We start from the raw sequence: 20,734 nt of genomic DNA on the forward strand, positions 1-20,734 counted from the left end.
GTCTGCCAGTTTTGTAAGGGAACTGGGCAGGGGGCTGCGCCCCTCTGCGCCCACCGCCCCCGCCCAGCTGTGGCACCGTCAGTAGCCACGTCCGAGGTGGTGAGCAGAGCGGGGCGGCAGGGGGAGTTCTCTCATGCTTGGCTTTTAGTTTTCCCGAGTGAGCCGTGTACCTTGGAGCGGGGTGGACTCTGCCATCCTGTTATGCAGTGGCTATTCTGGGAAGGAAACCCAGAACAGAGGGAATCCACTGTGAGGCGGGGAAGCCGGAGCGCCATGTGCTATTCTGGGCCCAGGAGCGCAGGAAGGATATGGGGGGAAGACTTTCAGAAAATAGGATGACAGCACGGTGGGTCCAGGGGTTGGAGGGCTAACCCTGGCCTGAAAATCTAAAGCATCTCAGAAAAGAGCAGACAAGAGGGAGAGAACCCAGGGTGAAACCTTGCTCTCAAAATACTTTGAAAGAAGCAGTGCAAGGTGATGGCAGGCGTGGTGTCTTAGATGCTACAGAGAAAGGGAACCGTGGACTGAAGTGCAAGGCCTGGAGATGCCATCGCAGGGCATGGGTGTACCTGTGTCCTTTAAAGAAGCATGTGCTCTAGGACAGGTGAGGGCAGTGTCTGCCGTGTTGGAATCATCTTTCCATCTGCACAGAACAGGGAGTGGAGGACTTAAGGACTAAGCGGAGACCCCTTCCCCACACCCAGAAGCATCTCATCTTCCCTGTTCCAGTACTTGAAATTCCACTCTGAGACACGAAATGAAATTCCACTTTTAGACACTGATTTCTTTGGGTTCATCACTACTTCCTTTCACCACCATCACCCCTGTTCCTCCACCAACAGGGGTCCCCAAAAGGAGTAATATGTTAATCCTGAGACAGCTCTCTGATTGAATTTCGGCTTGGAGGATGTTTCTGCTCATCTCACAGATGATTAGAAGTGAGGCACAGAAAAGTTAACTTTGCTGCAAAGGCACACATTTAGTACCTGGAGTTCAAGTCCTTTTGAATCCAGTGGAACAGAGACAGGGAGGGCAGGAGCATTCTGCAGACTTGGTCGTTATCGCCTGAAGATGTGGATGGGGCCTGGTGATTGGGGAGAAAGGGGGTCTTCCTCGGTGGGGAACCAAAGTTAAAGGGAGGCATTGGGGGCTGGCCCTGAGCAGTGGGGTCTGTAGCAGGTCCTTACACACTTGGTGGCTGTTTCTACCCTTGTTCTCGGTGCACGGCCTTGGGTTTCCAAGCTCTCCCGTGCATAGCCACCCCCCTTCCAGTGGTTCAGGGTGGCTTGGACAGGACACGTGTCAGAGGCTCTGAGCATGTCTGCCTGCAAGTGTGCTGGCGAGAGCCCCCTGTGGGCCAGACACACCTGGGGAGATGGGACCAGAGTGGCCACAGCAAGACCTCACATATCCCTGCCCCAGGGCCTGTTGCAAGTTGTGGACACAAAGTGCCTGCCCTCTGGCTGGGCTTTCCCCAGGACCTACTGGAGCACTCAGCATGTTGGCTCTGGTCCTCTCAGTCCAGAGGAAAGAAATGACAGAAAAGGATAAAAAGTGTCCGCATTTGGTCATCTGATCCGGGTGTCCTTGAAGGAGCAGTTCTCATAAAACATGCCTCACCCGAGGGAGGAGGTGACGGATGGCTCTCTGTGCCCCCTCTTCCACGTTGCTGCCACACACTCTTTAGACCAGTTATTGACGATGTTTTTAGGAATTGAGTGCGAGACAATCTTAATCATATTTTGCTTGTTTAAAACATGCAGTGCAATGAAAAGATGTACAGGATTTGTGGGCAGTTAGACCTTCCCTAGAACCTCAGTCAGGCTGCCTTTCTTCTCTGCAGCCTTGTGAAAACCTCCTTACCACCCTTCCAGCTCACTTTCTCAGCTGCACAAAGTGGCTGCCAGTACTCACTTGCAGTGCTGTCCAAGGATGTTGAATATAAAAATCCTTATCCTCTTGCTGCCATGTATTAGGCTCTCAATAAGTTACAGCCTAGAGATAAAACCAACTATGATCAAGAAAATAGATTTATAAGTATAGACTTTTGGGGGAAAATGATGTAAATGAAAACCCAGTGTAAACCCTTACTGTCCTCTTACTACCTTCTAGCAATTTCTAGCAAAATGCAGAGTCGCCAAGCCTTCCTAAGTCAAAATAAACCACAGATCCATGATGGAAGCATTTCTAACAAAGGTGAGCGTCGATGTTGGCTCCCTTTATGATAGGAAATAGCTGGTTGCATACCTCAGAGTTCAAAAGGCTAAAAAAGACCAGGTTTTGCTTTAGAGAAGTTTCTTCTTTACTTAGTAACACGTTTCCCTTTGATTTTCACAGTAGGCTGTTCTGTGTGGGAATGTTGGAGAGGAAACCTCAGCGCTGAGAAATTCAGGCTGGGAGTCTCGGCGGCCGATTGAGATTTGTATCACAGGAAGCAAACTGAAACAATAGCTTTATGATATTAGCTTCCACGCTGGGCTGAGAACAGAACACATTCTGACGGGAACATCAGTGGAAATGCCACTTGATTGTCTTAAATCCTCTTTCAAGAGGAGCCCCACAAACTGTACCCAAATGAGGGTCACTCCTGCATTTGAAGGGCCTTCGACAGCAGTAAATATGCAAAATTGGCTTTTCACTATGAAATTGATTTTTGGCTCCCCACACACACACTCGTGAGGGAAAAATCAAATTCATTTGACACAAGAGCTAGAGATCAATGGGAAGCAAGATTTCTAAGACACATGTCAGGTTTATGATTAATTCATTGGTAGTTGCATAGTGAAGACATCGCTCTTAATAAGAGACGATGATTTCCTCCTCTCTAGACTGCCAAGGGAAAGGCATTAAAATGTGGGACAAGTGATTTTAGCTTTTTACCATGACCTTTTCATGCAGGAAAAAGTGAGAGCAGAGGTGAAACTGGGGAGGCAGCTATGGTTTCTGGTGTCTTCTTATGCCCCTCCTTCAGACTTCTTTTCCCAGGCTTTCACCCCTACTTTCTTTCTGTCTCACCCCCTTGTCCCAGCCACCCTCCAAACCAAGGCCTCTTTCTGTCCTGTTGGAGAAGAGCTGAGAGGTTGGCTCATGCTGGGATCCTGATCGCTGACGGCCCCTGATGTACAGTCCCTTGTAGAGACACTTGTTCAGATTGTTCCCTTAGCTTAAATTTGCTAAGTCTGGCCCATCAGCAGGTGTTTGCTGCCCCAGCCCTGTGCCATATGTCATGAGGGGTCATATAGAAAGGTAAGACAGGACAGTAAGTCATGTACAGGACAAAGAAATGCATTTCTAATGGTGAACTTTCAAGGCCCTTTGGGAGGCCCACAGGTCAGATAAGACGCAGTGCCCTCTGCCAAAGGTGTGAGGGTAACCCCAGCCTACTACCTGGTGATGGTGGCGTTTAAAGGTGGGGCTGATGGCCAGATAAACCATTCAAAAATAGTTTCCTCATGGCTTGACGGGGCTGCTTTTGCAGTCAGCACATCCAGGGCCCAGCGGTGTCATGGGTCTCTGGGCCCAGCAGAGCCCGAGGAGAAGAATCAGTGTAAAAGGGAAGCCCCTTCGATGATAACTACGGGGTGACTGCCCGCGAAGCACGTATGCCCCAGGAGGATCACATCAGAGTGGTGTGGAGACCAGTCAGAATACTCGGAACTTCTCAGAGTAGGAACAGAGGGAAAACAACCTTGGCACCCTGCGCAGCAGCACCTGTGATGGCCTGCCTGGCCCCAGGGGCCCGGTCAGGAGCATCTGCCCCACCACTGCCTGCTCACCCCAGATGCCCAGCTCCTGCTGCCCACCCCCCTGCCCCACCTCAGGTCCAACCCCACCCAGGCGGTGCTGCCTGAAGGAAATGCGCGGTGCTCCGGAAAAAGTGCTCCGAAACCTCAGCCCGCGCATATCCTGGCTGTGGGGAGTCATCAAAGCCTGTTTACCGGGGCTATTTTTAGCTTGAAAGAATCTTGTTGTGCTCTCGGGTGCAGTGTACTGAGTCTCTGCAGAGTGCCTCTGATCTGCATGACCCGCTCCTCTTCTTGGGGGTCAGACCCTGAAGGGTCCTAGGAAGCAAGTAACTGGGACCCAGAGCCCAGGGCTATTTAAAGAGTCCACTGAGGGTTTATCAAGCACCTACTGTGTGCTCCTCTTCATTGGGCACTGAGGGTTTCTTTCGGATTGTTGTGCAACTTTACGGCAGCTTATCTGTCTCTTCCCCACTGGTCTGTAGATTCCTCTGGGGAAAGGATGCTCTTACACCTGACTTTCCCGAGGACAGGGCTGAGCACCCAGTAAGTGACACTTGCTGACAGATGGCCTGACTTCGTGCCCAGCATGGGGCAGACATGTGGCAGGAGTGTGATAGCTGCATTGTGGGCAAGTGAACTGTCTGTGTGCCCAGCACTGAGTCACAGATTAGTGATCCCCTCAGGAGACCTGATGCTCCCATGAGAGAGGAAAAGGGGAAAGGCAGGACCGTCTTCAGCCAGGTGATGTGCCTGGAGCCCTAGCCCTTTGGGTAAAGTGCTGCCTCCGGCCCCATAGCTTCAACCCTCAGCTCCAAGCTGACAGCAAGCTGGCCAGGTTCCGTCCAAAGTCCCCAGGAGGATAGGCAGGTGCTGCGGGAGCAAATGATTCCACAGAGGAAAGAGGCCCCGTTGTTTCCAGGTCCTCAGGGGGCTGGCCTGCTGGCTTCCTGGTCCCCCAGCCATTGTGACTTCAGTCCCGAGATGCTCTGTTTCCCTTCGTGGGCTCTGTGTGCCCCTCTCCCTCCCTCCCGGAGTCCAGCTGGCCAGCTGTTGCAGCCAATTTCACCACCTCCTGGAAGCAAGTGTACTGGGCACGGATGGAAACCAGTTTGGCTGTGCTGGAACTGTTAAAAACAGGAAACTTTAAGCGGAACTATTTCCTCTGGGCCTAGCTAACCCAAATCAGGTTGTCTTGGGATAACTCCAGATTTTGAAGTCAGTGTTGCCACTGAGATCAAAGAAATTGAAGAGAAGAAAAACCTTTTCACTAGGCCAGGAATCACAGGACTGGCCTCTGCTGTCTGGAGAAGGCGCTCACCTGTCTGGTGTGATTTTTAACAGTGCTGAAAATCTCTCCTTATGTCCCCCAAATAGGTCACCACTTGCCAAAACATGTTGATTTTCCCAGCATTGGTAAGTCACTTCAGTCATGTCTGACTCTATGCGACCCCATAGACGGCAGCCCACCAGGCTCCCCAGTCCCTGGGATTCTCTAGGCAAGAACACTGGAGTGGGTTGCCATTTACTTCTCCAGTGCCATTTACTTCTCCAAAGTGAAAAGTGAAAGTGAAGTCGCTCAGTGTGTCTGACTCTTAGCAACCCCATGGACCACAGCCTACCAGGCTCCTCCATCCATGGGATTTTCCAGGCAAGAGTACTAGAGTGGGGTTCTATTGCCTTCTCCGTTTCCCAGCATTAGGGTGGCTTATAGGACTTTCAGTTAAGGCAGTGATGGTCTCTACCTGTGGTCACCAGCATTCACATCATATGAGAATTTGTTAGAAAAGCGGATTCTCAGCCCCCAACCTGCATTCGCGCATGCTCACTCAGTCGTGTGACTCTGCGACCCCATTGACTGTAGCCCACTGGACTCCTCTGTCCATGGGATTTCCCAGGCAAGAATGGGTTGCCATTTCCTCCTTCAGGGGATCTTCCCAACTCAGGGACTGACCTGTGTCTCCTGCATTGGCAGGTGGATTCTTTACCACTGAGCCACCCGGGAAGCCCTGCCCCCAACCTGAGACCTGAATCAGGAACGCTGGGCACAGGGCCCATCACGGGCTGGCTCTATGGCTCTATGGCTCTCTGTGACTCTGCAGTCCCATGGGGACTTCCACCATTAGAAGGGCCCTGGGCATGGTTTGATGTTTCAGTGAGAGATTGCACATTTTTACTTTGCTCTGGTCTCAGAAATCCTTGTTTTAGCAAGTCCTACAGTGGTCCTGGTGCTTGCTTCACCTTGAAAGCACTAGGTAATGTCGTGGTCTCTTCTGAAGCCCTTGTTTAAATTTAGGTGTTAACCAGGAGTGTGAATATAGGCCATGGCACCACCCACACCTAGAACTCTGGTTCATTATCATCAGTTTGGCTAACCAGTTGGTTGGCAAGGACCCTAAGCAGGGAACAGGTATGGGCATGTGTATGGTAAAAGGCCATTCCCAGTCTCCCATCCCATAGGCTAGCTGCCTGAATCAGGGTATGAAGAGGGAAGAATTTCCCTCATTTTGTTCTATCATTTTAGCAAAACACAGGGAAGTCACTAGGATAACACTCTGCATGGCCCAGCTCTTGGCTCTGAAGGGTGGCCTGTCCCTGGACAGCATCAGTGACCCCAGCCCATTCGCTGATGCTGTGTCCTGAAGGTGGCCGGTCCCCAGGGATGCCACTGAAGCCCCTTGGTAGGAACATCTCCTAATTTGGATTTGTTCTGGAGGAATAACAGTGTATGGCCCAGAGCTTAAATTTAGGGGCTCAAGGGAAAAGAGAACCAAATAAATCCAGTGCCCTTGCAGGAAGGCCCTTGAACCTTATTGCACAGCATCCACATGTCTCTTGCCAAGTGGCCCATAAATTCAGTTGCATTTTACATTCCCTCAATAGTCTCAGTTCGAACGACTTCTTTTTTAGTTAAGTGAATATTAACTTTCATAAGCGACAAGTTATTCTATGATTCTCTCATTCTGCAAATTAAGGTAAGCATACTTGGCTTGATGTTTGTAGTGGATGAATACAAGTTTTTATAAGTAAATGTATGTTTGGAGTTAAATAATGAGCTAGGAGAAGCAGGGCTGAACTGAAGTCTGTGGTCTGAGCAGTAACAACCAAGGGTCTGGGGCCTGAGAGCTTTATTCGCTGGGGCCAGAACTGAGGCTACATTTTGCAGACAGCAGAGGTCTACTTGATAGGCCAGGGCCCCCCAGAGTGGTTGGGGAGTGGATGCCTTCCTCGGTTGCCCCTAGCAACCACCTCCACAGCCTGCCATTAACACAGCAGCCTCCTCCTGTGGCTTCACACCTCTGATCCTCACTCTCTCCAAATCATCTCGCATGCCATTGCCGGACAGATCTCCCCAAAGCAATGGTCTGAGATGCCATTCCTCCAGGCTGCTGGACTCACGAGCCCAGTCAAAGAGCCTGGGGCACAGACCCTCTTTCTTCCGCCAGGTGGACCTGTTCTCATCCCTGCAGAGTTCCTTCCAGGCTCTGCCTCCTCCATGCTTTCCAGCGTCTGCCCACGCCAGTAGGCCCAGAAAGCCCTACTTTCATTTAACAGAGTGAGATACTTGCTTTTCATGAGTCTCTTCTAATGCCTTTCTTTGAACAGTTGTCTCTGACCACCTCAAAGCAACCCCCTCTTCCTGTGAACCCTTCAGCACTGACTGTCTATATTCCTCTTGGGCACCCACCTCTGTCACGCTGAATTTTTTACTTAGATTTGTGGCTTAGTGTACCACCTAGCCCCGATTTGGGGTCTGAGCAATTTGAAGACAGTGACAGTGTTGTAGAAGGAGCCAGAAAGGGAGAGAATTCATGCTAGTTGGTATGTTTTAGGCATCTCCATACTTCTCTAATCCTTACAAGAGATGGGCATTATTATCACCATTTAGCCTACGAGGAAACTGATATTCAAAGAGGTTTTCACTTACTCTTTGTCATGTCAGTTAGAGCCATAACCTAACAAGAGGAATAGAGTCAGTGGTTATTTGACTCCAAAGCTGATGAATGGTTAGGAGTGTGGCTTCTGGATTCATCTGCCTGAGTCCACAACCTTTATAACCTTGGGCAAATGACTTAATCTCTCTGGGCCTCATCTGTAAGATAAGACAAAAAAAAAAAATAGGACCTACCCCACAGGTGTTTTGAAGATTACATAGCATTCTCAGTGATAGGCTGATATGCCGTCCTTGCTCAACATCCATTAGGGAAAATGACCATCCTGACTACTCCTGTAACTGCCTTGACATCAGTGACCCCACTGCCGCCAGTACCACAGGTACAGTGCCGCTACTGTACTGCCTGTGAAGCCCCCAGCAGGGTGTCCTCCGTGCAGTGGTGCTCATCAGATGCCTGCTCCTTGGGCATGTGACGGACACTTAGGTGGTTGGCAGTGTGTGTTTAGAAAAATCCATCTGATGCCTTTGAGCCATCCCTGGAAGACATCCATCCACAGCAGTCACATCTGCTTTAACCCCACATTGATGCAAACTGTTCAACCCCACCCCCTGTCTTTCCAGTTTGCTCTGAAAATGAATCTGAAGCCGATGCTGACCAGCAGATGGACAACTTGTATCTGAAAGCCTTGGAGGGTTTTATTGCTGTGGTGACCCAAGATGGTGACATGATCTTTCTGTCGGAGAACATCAGCAAGTTCATGGGACTCACACAGGTGACACCCTTCTCGGGCTCCTTCAAAAAGGGAAAATGTTTCCATTTAGGGGTAGAAATTAGTGGAAGATTCTGCTCACCTCCCTCCTGACCTTTCCCTGCATGCACCCACCCTCCTCCTCTCTGATCTCAAGCCTCAAACCTTAGAAATGACTTAGAGCCCCTGGCACTGGGCTAGCGTTGCCGGTGCCCAGCCTGGCAGACAGCTCTGCCAGCTGGATTGCAGGCCCCCCTTGTCAGCCGTGTCTGTCGTGACCTCTGGTACACCTGTGTGTCTGTGGATCTGCCGAGTGGAACATGAGAAGGTCTGACTCGGCCTCCTCCCTCTCTCCAAACCTGGAAGGGGACCCAGCTTCCTCCTGGAGACTTCTTCAGTGTCAGGAATAATGAGCCCAACCTTGTTTTTTGAAACAGGTAGAGTTAACAGGACACAGTATCTTTGACTTCACTCATCCCTGTGACCATGAGGAGATCCGTGAGAACTTGAGTCTCAAAAATGGTAAGGTATTTTTCGGTGTGTTTCTTTCCTACTTAACACCACGTGGGGAAGGGACCTGCCTCCCCTTTGTGTACTAATGTAGGTTCGATAAATCATGGCCATCATGATCCAGAAAAAACAGACACCCACAGAAAATCCAACAGGACTTTGGAGATGAGATCAAGGGCCCTGAAAGGACCTAGTACTCAGAATTATCTTTTGCTGGCTCTTGTGGTGCCTGAGATCACACTCCTAGGGCACTCCTGTGGGTTAGGACACCATCTCTAGGAGGTTTCATCACCTGAGTGTCCAGCATCTTTTCCAAATGACACCATCCAAACCAATCAGCTTGCCTGTGCCAAAATGTTCATGGGAACTGTTGCAGCTGTCCGTGTGCTGGTTGTGTAACAGACTGCCCAAACATAGTGGGTTAAACAGTCCTTTTATAGTCTCTCATGATTCGGTGGGTTCTATGGGTGGTTATGCTCCATGTGATGTCAGGGGGCTCAACTCGATGGGATAAGCAGAGGGCTCACCCACACCTCTGGAACCTTGTGGCGTAGCCAGAGGCTGGAGCTCTCTCTCACTCCATAAGGTATCAGAGCCTCTTCCTCTCCACATGGTCTCTCCAGGGTAGCCAAACTTCTTATACTTATATTCTTAGCTCCCTTTTGGGGAGCTCAGGACTCCCCAAAAGTGCAAAAGTAGAAGCTGCCAGGCCCTCTGAAGGCTTAGTCCTGAAACTGGTACAGCACCACTCTTTGGTTAAAGTGAGTTACAGACCTGGCCCATTCACTGTGGGAGGGGGCTATACCAGGCCCTGATACTGTGAGATGTGGCTCCCTGGGACCACCTTTAGAGACTAGCTACCACCGGAGCCAAGGAAGGAGTCTGGTCCCTGGGTGATAAAAAATGGAACAGGCGGTTTTGAGGGAGAAAGTTTGAAAGGTGTTGTGCACTGCACTCTACCTGCGGGGGCTCCAGCAGGTGCCAGTGGAAGGAAGGGCCCATACAAGCAAAAAGCACTTTTCAGGGACAGTCGGAGCTGGCTGCTTCCTCTCTCATAACTGGGGACAGTTGCGCAAAAGCTCTAATGGACATATTGTCAAGTGGACTGAAGCTTTAAGAAAAAGGGAATTCAATGTCTTTCAAGGTCCCTTCTGAACCTGAGAGTCAGTCTCTGCCCTGAACAGATTGTACCGAGTCTAACATCCCTTTTTATAGCTCTCACCTGTCACTGACATGGAGTGTGTACTTATCCAACCTGAATGACAGAGGCAAGGTGGCAGTGTCAAGCCTACAAGGTTTTGCTCTTATTATCACACATGCTGAAAAAGCATACATTTCATCAGCCTCCTCCTACCCTCGTCACCACCTGAGCCTGCAGAGTGCAGGATTCCCACCACCTGCCCCGACCCCCACCCCCGCCTCCTCCCCCAGCCCCTCTGCTCTCCCTCCTGAAGGCCACCTGGCTCTGGTCAGGCACAGGCTGGGGAGCTCTCAGGGCTCTTCACTGTCTGCTCTGTGTTGCTGAGAAAGTCTTGTTTAGTTCTGTGAGAAAAAGGCTGCCAGACCTTCTGAATCCCTTTCTAAAACAGGCACTGGAAGCCTGAGAAAACCCCACAGTCTCTTATTTCTTCTCTACTCTGGAAACCCTTGGGTTCTCAGTCAGTTCAACCTCTGACCTAGTCTCTGTCTGATCATACAACTTGAACCCAGTCCCTTCATCGCTCTGTTCCCGGGAATCGTTCTCTTCAGAGTGACAGTGTTGGGCCAGGCAAAGTCCAGGACCTTTCGCTCTCAAGTGCTGTGACTCAGCATGACCCTACTCTGTTGATCTGAGTAGAATGTTAGGTCTCTCGGTCCCTGTGTTGACGACTTGGGATCAAAATCAGTGAATCAGCAAAGGCTTTGAAGGTGCCGACCTGAGTGGACTCGTGATCTATAAGCAAAGGGTTAGTGTGAGCACCCAGAGGCAGATAAGGCTGTGAGGCTGCTTGTGGAAAGCTTTGAAGGCCGGCAATTGAGCCTTGAACTTCATCCTGTAGACAGAGGGGGCTGTTGGAAGTTTTTGAACAGAGATGGGGTAATCTGATTGGAGCTGTGTTCAGAGAGATTAACCAAATGACAGGTTGGGGAAAATCCCGATGTTAACAGGTTAGGAAGCTACAACCATAACCCATGCCACAGCCACAAATGAGTCCCTCCCGCCCACTACTGCACAGCACCTGAGCTGGTCCTGGTAGTGTGTCCAGACCCCAAGATACAAGAACATCTCATGATGTGCAAATGCCACCTATGGAAGCTAGAATTGTGAAAAACATCATTGAGTATGGGAGAGATGATTTTGTGATTATGGTGGGGAGGAATACCCTCTCATAAGAAAAAGAAGAAGATTCACTGTCTGGCCTGTTACTTGGTGGCCTCTCTTTTGATGCTTATGACAGATTAAAAAGCACCACAATTCATTTGACACAGCCACTTGAGGATGTGTCACTCAAGTCACTGACCCCTGGGGGTTTCAGTCCGGAGGCTATGCCCAGAGGGGCGTTGTGACTATTAGAAACAAGGCTCTGGGTTGTTCTGAGATGCTGGGCAGCAGGGCGGGCGTGTACCTTGGAAGGTCCAGAATGGCAGGATTTAGACACGGATGGGGGACACCTCTGGGGTTTACTGTAGTCGTCACTGTTTTTTTCCCCAGTGGGAGAAGTTTTGAGTGGGCAGGTTATTTGGAGACCATAAGGAAGGAAGCAGTCTTGTTTGTCTTGATGATTTATTTAATTCTGGCTGAGAAGGGGTATGATCCATACTGAGTTAATCCTCAAGGTGAACTTGCTCACTACAGGAGATTTGGACCAGCGGTGTTCCATGAGCCTTGACCTGTGTCACTTTGGAAAGGGAGCACGTGGTGTGGGATCCTGAACACAGCCACTGTGGGTTAACAGTAGGGCACTGGAGGGACAGGAATAGGGGAAAGACAGGGGCATCTAAGGGAAATTTCCCACCTGAGAAGCTTATCCCCTTGAGCGATTGTGATCTTGCTTAGATGGTCCCTTTGGAATTCCTTCTATGGGGCCCACTCAGGGGAGAGGTTTGTTGAGATCATGGCCAACGGTCACGCATCACCTGACTGCTCTCCAGAGTAGAGGTGCAGTGGGGAATAAAGTCGTGGAATAGCCCCGACCCTTCAGGAGCCCACCCTGCAGGGGAGACAGGCTGGAGATGAGGGAGCCTTGATCCACAGCTCAGGGCAGCTCCTCAGGGATCACACACACACACAGACACACACACAGATACACAGACCACACACATGGACACACATACACAGATACACAGACCACACACACGGACACACACACACGGACACACACAGATACACAGACCACACACATGGACACACGCACACACACACACACACACACACACATAGATACACAGACCACACACACAGACACACACACACAGACCACACACACAGACACACATACACAGATACACAGACCACACACACAGACACACACACACAGACCACACACACGGACACACAGATACACCACACACATGGACACACATACACAGATACACAGACCACACACACGGACACACACACATACACAGATACACAGACCACACACACGGACACACACACACATACACAGATACACAGACCACACACACGGACACACACACACACACACACAGATACACAGACCACACACATGGACACACGCACACACACACACACATAGATACACAGACCACACACACAGACACACAGATACACCACACACACGGACACACATACACAGATACACAGACCACACACACGGACACGCATACACAGATACACAGACCACACACACGGACACACACACACATACACAGATACACAGACCACACACACGGACACACACACAGATATACCACACACATGGACACACACACAGATATACCACACACACGGACACACACACACATACACAGATACACAGACCACACACACGGACACACACAGACACATACACACACACACCCCTGAAAAACGGCCCTGCTTCTGACTACAAACAGAACTAACTTCAGCTGGCTCCACTACCCTTCTCCATCCAGGCTCTGGTTTTGGGAAGAAAAGCAAAGACATGTCCACAGAGCGGGACTTCTTCATGAGGATGAAGTGCACAGTCACCAACAGAGGCCGCACGGTCAACCTCAAGTCAGCCACCTGGAAGGTAGGGCGTCAGGCCTGGGTCTGGAGTCCCGGGGTGCCCCCCCGCCCCTCCCCCGGCCCCATGTCTGACCCTCCGCGGCTGGTCTCCAGGTCTTGCACTGCACGGGCCAGGTGAAGGTCTACAACAACTGCCCCCCTCACAGTAGTCTCTGCGGCTGCAAGGAGCCGCTGCTGTCCTGCCTCATCATCATGTGCGAGCCGATCCAGCACCCGTCCCACATGGACATCCCACTGGACAGCAAGACCTTCCTGAGCCGCCACAGTATGGACATGAAGTTCACCTACTGCGACGACAGGTGGGGCCCGGCGGGGAGCGTGGGTGCGCACGCGCCTGTGGTTGTGCCTGTGGTCAGGAGGCGGGCCCGCGGCAGACATGTTGTATTGTTGGGGGCAGGTCACAGTTTGATCCCACCAGTGCTGCCAAGGGTCATACTGGACTGTCCCCTGTTGTCAGCCCAGAGCTGTTCTAGAGTGCAGCTGTCGTCGTGGTGGATGGAGGTGGTGTGTACATCTTCCTCCACACGTGTGTGTGTGTGAGAGAGAGAGAGAGAGAGAGACTCCGTGTGTGTGTGAGAGAGAGAGAGACTCCTAGATCTCCAAGCCTCTCTCCACTCCGCTCCCCGGGAAAAAAGGGTCTAGAGGTCTCCATCAGCACACCTAGGGCGGAGGCCAGCTGGGAGCCTGGAAGCTGCTCTGCAGTCACGTGACTCCTGTGTGTTCTCTTCCATTAGTGAGCTCTTTCCTCAGCCTCTGCTCCTGCGCCACCTCCATTCCAGCCAGTGTCCAGCCCCGGGTGGAAGACTTTTTGATGAAGGGAACCAAGTCAGACTCCAATCCCCGAAGCCAGGCCCAACTGGAAAATTCTCTTATGGGAGATTGTAGTGGTTAAGAGCCTTAAGGCAGGGAGATGGCCTAAGTTCTAGTCCGATAGGAAGTGTTCAGTGTTAGCTGTGATTCCCACCCTAAATTATTTCTTTATTAAAGTAGTTGAAAGAGTACCCAAGGCCACACATATAATCCATGTCATTCTAGTTTTACCTCGAGGTAAAGATCGAAACAGGTAGGGAAAAGGTTTGAGTTGTCATGGGAGGAGCAGGAAGAACAGCTCTGACTCCTCCCCACTGCCTGGCCTGTGCCCTCCCCTCTGTGCCTGGATATTGGACACATGGGTGGATCAGGAGGTGGAAGAAGCAAGGATGCCATGGGCAATGGCTGCCATCAGGGAGGGAGGGACAGGCCAGGGGTTGGGCTGGGCCAGGCAGGCCCGTCTCAAGGAGATGCCACTGCCACCCGCCATCTAGTGCATGATGGGATGTGCCCTTGGGGATCTCCTCACCTGACTCCAGCTTTCAGCAGTGTCCAGAATCACCACGTTTGTCCAGAGTCATAGTTCCTGGGGCAACTCTCTGCTGCTCCAGCCATTCCACTCTCACCTTCTAGCTTTCTCCAGAAACCCCAAGATCGTGGCTTCCCCTTCTATAAAATCCACACTTAGCCCCACCTGTTTCACAGAATCACTGTAAGATAAGTGATGACATGGAAGCACTTTGAAAAGCAGAAACCCCCTAATTGATGAGAGGCTTTTTGCTCCTGCTGCCGTCTTGCTCCCTGTCCTTGTCCTCCCCTGAAGCTTGTCTCCCTGCTAAACTCAAGGGGCTGAACCCACTTCTGAAGATATGTAGAGGCTGGGGGCCTGGAAGGATAGCCTACCGGCAGGAAACTGCCTCACCTTCCCAGCCAGCAGGAAGCCACAGACCCCAGGAGGGAGCTCCTGCTCAGCAACCCCCAGGCCCACCCACCTTTCTCTCCCTCTGCTGGATGTCCCAGGGGTGCAGGTTTCTTCATGGATGGGGGTCTACTTTCCAAGCTCTGCTGAGTCTGTCTGCCCTGATTCTGGACTGACCTGGTGTTTGCTGCTACCACTCCTTAGAACTAGACTCCAGGACAGATTAAAGAACTCTGGTGAAAGTGCCCTTGAGTCATTCCTGTCCCCTAGTTCTGACCACCATAGTGCTGGAGTCAAGGCTGTTGCAGGTCATGGGTGGTTTGAGATGTAGAAAGAAATGCTCTAACCTCATAGGGGGAAAATATCCCATATGAAGACTGTGTCCTGGCACTCTGGCACAGCCAGCAGTTATTATGGTTATTCATGTTGTCATAATTGTGATATGAGGATAATTAGAGAGAAAGACTATTGCAAAGGCAGGCACCCGAGAAATCCATGCTGTGTAAGGTTATTTATCAGATGCAGTCTTTGTATTCAAAGGGCCATTCTGGGCAGAAGATATAGTTTTGTAACACGCACAGCCCTAATGTGACCCCAGAAGCACTGGGAAAACCCTACTGTCCTAGAAAATAACTTCTCATCCCTAGATAACAGGAAAGAAGAAATTTTTAAGTGTTAAGACTTTGATCCTTGTTAAAGGGAAGGGAAAATTCCTCTGGAAGGAGTAATTTGAAGTTATTCCTCACTCTTTACCATGTTTTGAATGAATTTCAGGTCATTTCCTGAAAGCATCTAATCTTTGGGTAAAAGGAAGAAGGGGCAATCACATGAGGAATTGAGGGACTCAAAGTGTGGAAGACCCTCCTCCCAGAAAAGAAAGGGACCCTGCACTGACTTCTTAGTTTGCTTCAGGTCTGGTAGGCAGAGTTGATCCTGACTTGAAGGAACCTGTGATTTAGGGCTTTGTGACTCAGAGTGTGGAGGGGGATATCACTTGTAAGGTTTGCTGGATATAGTGCACTTTCAGCAAAATCTTGTCTTTCAAAAACCTAATTACATGGCCCAAACTCTGAATTCAATGGTGCTGGGGAGATGGATGCAGAGGCATTTCAAGACACAGAAGGCTGTGCCACACAGAAGTTGTGTTTAACGGATTAGGAGATTAGTTCACAAGGGCACAGACATGGCTTAGACAGTTTATAAAGTGACTATTTTAAGTCCTTAACACCTATGTGTTACTTCTCAATTGCTTTGATGAGGACTAGGATATTTTGGTTTTGGTAGCTTATCTTGTTTTTACTTTTTGTATTGGGATGGGGAAAGGTATACACACGTTCATGTTTGCTCTCTCACGGGTATGCCTGCATGCGCACACACACACAGACACATACACACACACACTACTCTTTCAAGATCAGTGCTTCAAAAACCAACACTTACGTATCATAGTAAGAGGACCATTTCATTTTAATCAGGGAATTCACTAGATTTAATGACATCTGGCACACATGAGAGGCTGTGATTTCCCACAAAGGGATTCTTTTTCCAGTGGGAAAGTTAGAAAGAATCTGGTGAAAATATAAGGCAATTAGAACCCACAAAATCACTTTTGAGGTTGTTTGGTACTTTTTCTTAGTTGTATTGAGACCACAGACATAATCAAACAAACAAAAAAAGGATCATGGAGAAAAAGAGAAGGAAGAAGAAAGGAAGCAGGGAGGTGAGAAGTAAAATAGAAAAAAGAGTAATCTTGTACTTAACGCTCAGATTTCCAAAATCAGTTGAAACAGAAGCAACTTGTCCTGAAAGATCTGAAATTAAATAAAGGAATGCAGATGGTTCAAAATGCATTCATCCTGCTCCTCTTAATAAAGAGTCAAGACCATACCAAGTCCTGTATTATCTGAAACAGCAAATATTGTTAGAAGAGAATTCTATAACAGTTTATGTCGGTCACATTTATTTGTATATACAATCAATTGCTGTCAATGGAGGCAGTAAAACTGAGCAGAAAGTTTAAAGAATATCCTGATTATCAGTGTAATAAACTTGTCTCCATTCACAATTCAAGTAGTTTCCTAAAATGAGCAGCCAATTAATGAAGTGTTACTTATTGAACATCTACTATGTATCTAACTCGGTGCCATAGACCGATTCTGTCAAAGAAGGAAAGAGGTGATTCTTGATCTCTGAGGGTCTGGAGTTGGAGACATGAGCACCCTAATGAACCATTCACCCAAAAGGAAAACAGAAGTTGTTCCCACGTAATTTAACTTCAAGATGGGGTAGTTCTTAAATTCACGTGGAGGCGCCATCTAGTGGAAAAAGAAAGTAACTGTGAAAGAAGCCAAGTCAGGGAGAGCAGGGCAAATCTGTAACACACAAAATCCCACTGTGACTTTGTGTTTTATGAGTCTTTTTGTATCTTAGAAATAAATTATAAAAGCAAATTATGTGGATAAGAGAAGAATCAGAGGGGGCGAGTTATAACAGTAAAATTTTCAGATTAACAAAGAGGGTCATGTAATTTTAAAAAATAAAGAATCTGAGGGCAACCCCTTCTTGTCACTGAATTAGGGCAACATAGGATGTAATAATATCATAAGTTACAGTTTACTGAATTAAGATGCCTACATTTCAAATTCTGTGGGTCAGATTTATGATTAACTCTTTTTCTACGATGAAGTTGGAAATGGTAATGATGATAAAAGTGAGGGATAGTTGAGAATCTTTAAGAGACTGTCAGTAAAATTAGAGAGAGCCATGAGATGTAAAACACACACACATCAAAACACCTGAAAAGTGATAGTATTAATGCCCAAGAAGAAAATAGACTGACTTTGGGCAAATTAATAATAAAAGAGTATATACTTTCATTGCATACTTAGATACATTTAACAAATTATTTTACTTCTTTTTTTTAGAGGATAGGTAGCATCTTTAAATGCAAAGTGATATGTAGCATCTTTAAGTGCAAAGTCATCTTTTAGCTTAATGCGTTACATATCATTTTTAGTTTCATAGTCTGTTCTAAATATTTTTGCAAACATATTAGTCTTTCTCTACCGATCTTATGTTGCAGGGTGTATATAATGTGTTTTTGAAGTCCCTGAGTTTAGAAGACACTTGCAATGTTCTCCTCGTGCATCCATGTCTCTTCCAAACAATGTTCTGAAATCAGTCCTAAGAAAGACTGAGCATGTTTATGAGAAATGCTTGTATATCATCCTGTCTGATCTGTTCAAAATATTCCTTGGAAGAAGCAGCTCTTTGGAACTGGTTCCAAGTGTGATAGACCTCACAATTCAAAAATTATTCATCTGCGTGATTTGCCTCTCTCTCGCTACAATTCAAGGCAACTTTCCCCTTCCTGCTTGTGGGTTTCAAGGTAACGAAAGGCAGTTGCGGCATTTGGTGGCAGTGCCGTCTATGGGGTCACACAGAGTCAGAGATGACTGAAGCAACTTAGCAGCAGCAGCAGCAGAGTCGGTCCAGGATTGAACCAGGGCTACCCTCCTATGCACACTGTGTATATACCCACCCCACCTGTAACACATAACACTGATAGGATGCAAATTAATTACCTATTAACTGCAGAGCCAGCTGGATATTCACTTAACCATGTACTGTTGGAGGGAAACACAAGGCGAAAGTGTTGTTTAAAGCAAAGAAAATCTGGATTGAAATACATTAAAACAAATGACGTTGAAATCTGTGGTAGTGAATAGTCTGGTTATTATTAAGGAAATGCAGTTTCAAAACTAAAAAAAAAAAAGCACATACGGAAACCAAAATGAGGTGAGCCCAGTGTTACTGTGGAGAGGCCATAGCCAGAGGGAAGGAAAGAAAGCAGGCCTGAATAGAAGGATGGTTTTATTAGCAAAGGCATTCTTTCAAAAACAAATAGGTGGTTATGAAGTACTTAAAACTTTCATCCTCTCAAATAGTTTAAATACTCTTCTAACCATCTTGTTTACATGATTAATTTACTGAGCAAATTCTGTGCCCGTGTAGGGAATGAGTAAAGACTGCAGCCAGACCTTGTCTGACTCCAGGCGCGGCATGTGAAGCAGGGAGCTCGCTGCCCCGTTACTCGTGGGCGGCCGAGCTGGCTCAGGCCTGCGCTGAGTTTCTTCTGCCTATGAGCCCACACGGCCCTGACCCTGCTGCCGCGGGAGAGTCCGCATCTTCCGAGCGCTCAGCCACGGCTGGTCCACGTGGAAAGGGCCTCACAGCATGAAGGGTAGCAAGCAATGAGTGACCAGTAACTGTCATTTTATGTTGTGAGGCAAACCCGACTCTGAAATCCAGAGAGCCCAGCCTTCTGACCCACATATTAACTTGGGGCAACACTAACTTCAGATTTTAACTGCCTTTCTTTCCCTCTCCATTTTCTGGTTTCTTTTTCTCTCTCTTCCTCCTGCCTCTGCCTCCTGTGGCTGCCTGTCAATGTCTATGTCTCTCTCCTGGCCTCCTCCTTGATCCCGTTCTCTTCCTACTTTATTATTAAAAAGGAACCTCTGTGCTTTTTTACTTCTGAAGTCTGGTGAATTAAGCCCCTTTGCATGTCCCTCTTCTCTACAAACAGAACAGCCATACTGAATTGACTTTTGAAATTTATGGGTGACCCCAAAATGACTTTTCTCCCCTCTCCAGAGAGTCAGGGACCCTTAATTAGAAAAAATAATAATAGTTCCCCTGCCTCTGGTGAAGAGAGCAGATGAAATTATGTTATCACAGCCCAGCTCTGGAGACTTCCCTGGGACAGAGGGAAATGAGCAGGCAGGGCTCTTGTGTGCCACGGAGGCCGACCCTATAAACAAACCGGGTTCGTTAGCCTCCCTGCTGGCGTCGGCGTGCCTGCCGAAGGAGGGCAACGACCATTAGCTTTGAGTTGGGGTTTCCTGGTTTTGTGAAGTTCAACCACTCGAATGTTCTTCAATTGTGTTTGGGGTATGTGTATTTCCCAGTTTTTATAGTCATCTGTTTAAAGGCATAAAGAAAGAGACGTTAAATATTTATTTTAGTTGACAAGATAAATGAAGGCTGCTACTGGGAAGAGAGCTGGCAATCCTGAAGCTGAGCCCTTGTTTGTCCACTTCCAAAACATACCCATTGTGTCCTCTGAATGGATAGTATACTAATTAGATCAGAAAATATTTTATTTGAGGTTGATTACAATAAACATTTACTTTAAGCATTTTAAAGATTCTAATCTTGAAAGAAAGTGTAGTCTCTTTACAGAGGAGAATCAGACTTTCCCAGAACAGCCTCATTTCTGAGGGTCTCTAGGAAATTTACAACTAGTGCAGGCACGAAGTAGTTTTTGTGGCAAACTGGTGGCCAGCCCATTGTCAGCACAGCCTACCGGTGCAATTCTGACTCCCAGGCTAAGCCTGAAAGACATGGAACCCATTGGAAAAGCTACTTGCGTGTAGGAAAGGAAGCACCAGCTCTGTTCAACCATCTCCTTGTTCTCCCTGAATCTCCACTCCGGCTAAAGTGCCATTGGCAGAGTTGGGCCGCTGAGGAACATGTCTGTTGCTGATGACTTCAAAGATCTCTCTGCTCAGGGCCAAGTGAGGGGACAGGTCTTCCCCATCTGGAACCAGTTGGCTGGTGCAAGTGAACTGCTGAAATCTCACTGGAGAAATCTCTGCTGGCCTAAATCAGCTGAGACCTAAGCATCTCAGCTCTGCTGTGTTGCCCATTGTTTGACAAAGCCTTTCGCCCCCAGGTCTCACTTAGGCAGAGAATTTGCCTCTTCTCTGCCCACTTCAACACCAGACACACCTTAGGGAATGGAGGAAGGATGGACCGAATACCATGAGGGCTGCGCTGAAGGCTGTGTGTGTGCACCGTCGTGCACTGAGAAAAGATAGGTGATTGTGTTCT

General features: G+C 48.5%; 1 protein-coding gene across 1 annotated transcript in view; it reads left to right on the forward strand.

Moving 5' to 3' along the window:
- The window catches only part of EPAS1 (endothelial PAS domain protein 1), a 94,279-nt gene that overhangs the window by 52,965 nt on the left and 20,580 nt on the right, over window positions 1–20,734 (forward strand). Inside the window, exons 3-6 of the mRNA XM_052648001.1 lie at window positions 8,260–8,411; window positions 8,825–8,909; window positions 12,996–13,114; window positions 13,204–13,409. Of these exons, the coding sequence (XP_052503961.1) occupies window positions 8,260–8,411; window positions 8,825–8,909; window positions 12,996–13,114; window positions 13,204–13,409 (562 nt within the window). The remainder of the gene's footprint in view (window positions 1–8,259; window positions 8,412–8,824; window positions 8,910–12,995; window positions 13,115–13,203; window positions 13,410–20,734) is intronic.

The sequence above is a fragment of the Budorcas taxicolor genome, chromosome 11 (assembly GCF_023091745.1).
Source record: "Budorcas taxicolor isolate Tak-1 chromosome 11, Takin1.1, whole genome shotgun sequence".
In the NCBI taxonomy this organism is placed as follows: Eukaryota; Metazoa; Chordata; class Mammalia; order Artiodactyla; family Bovidae; genus Budorcas; species Budorcas taxicolor.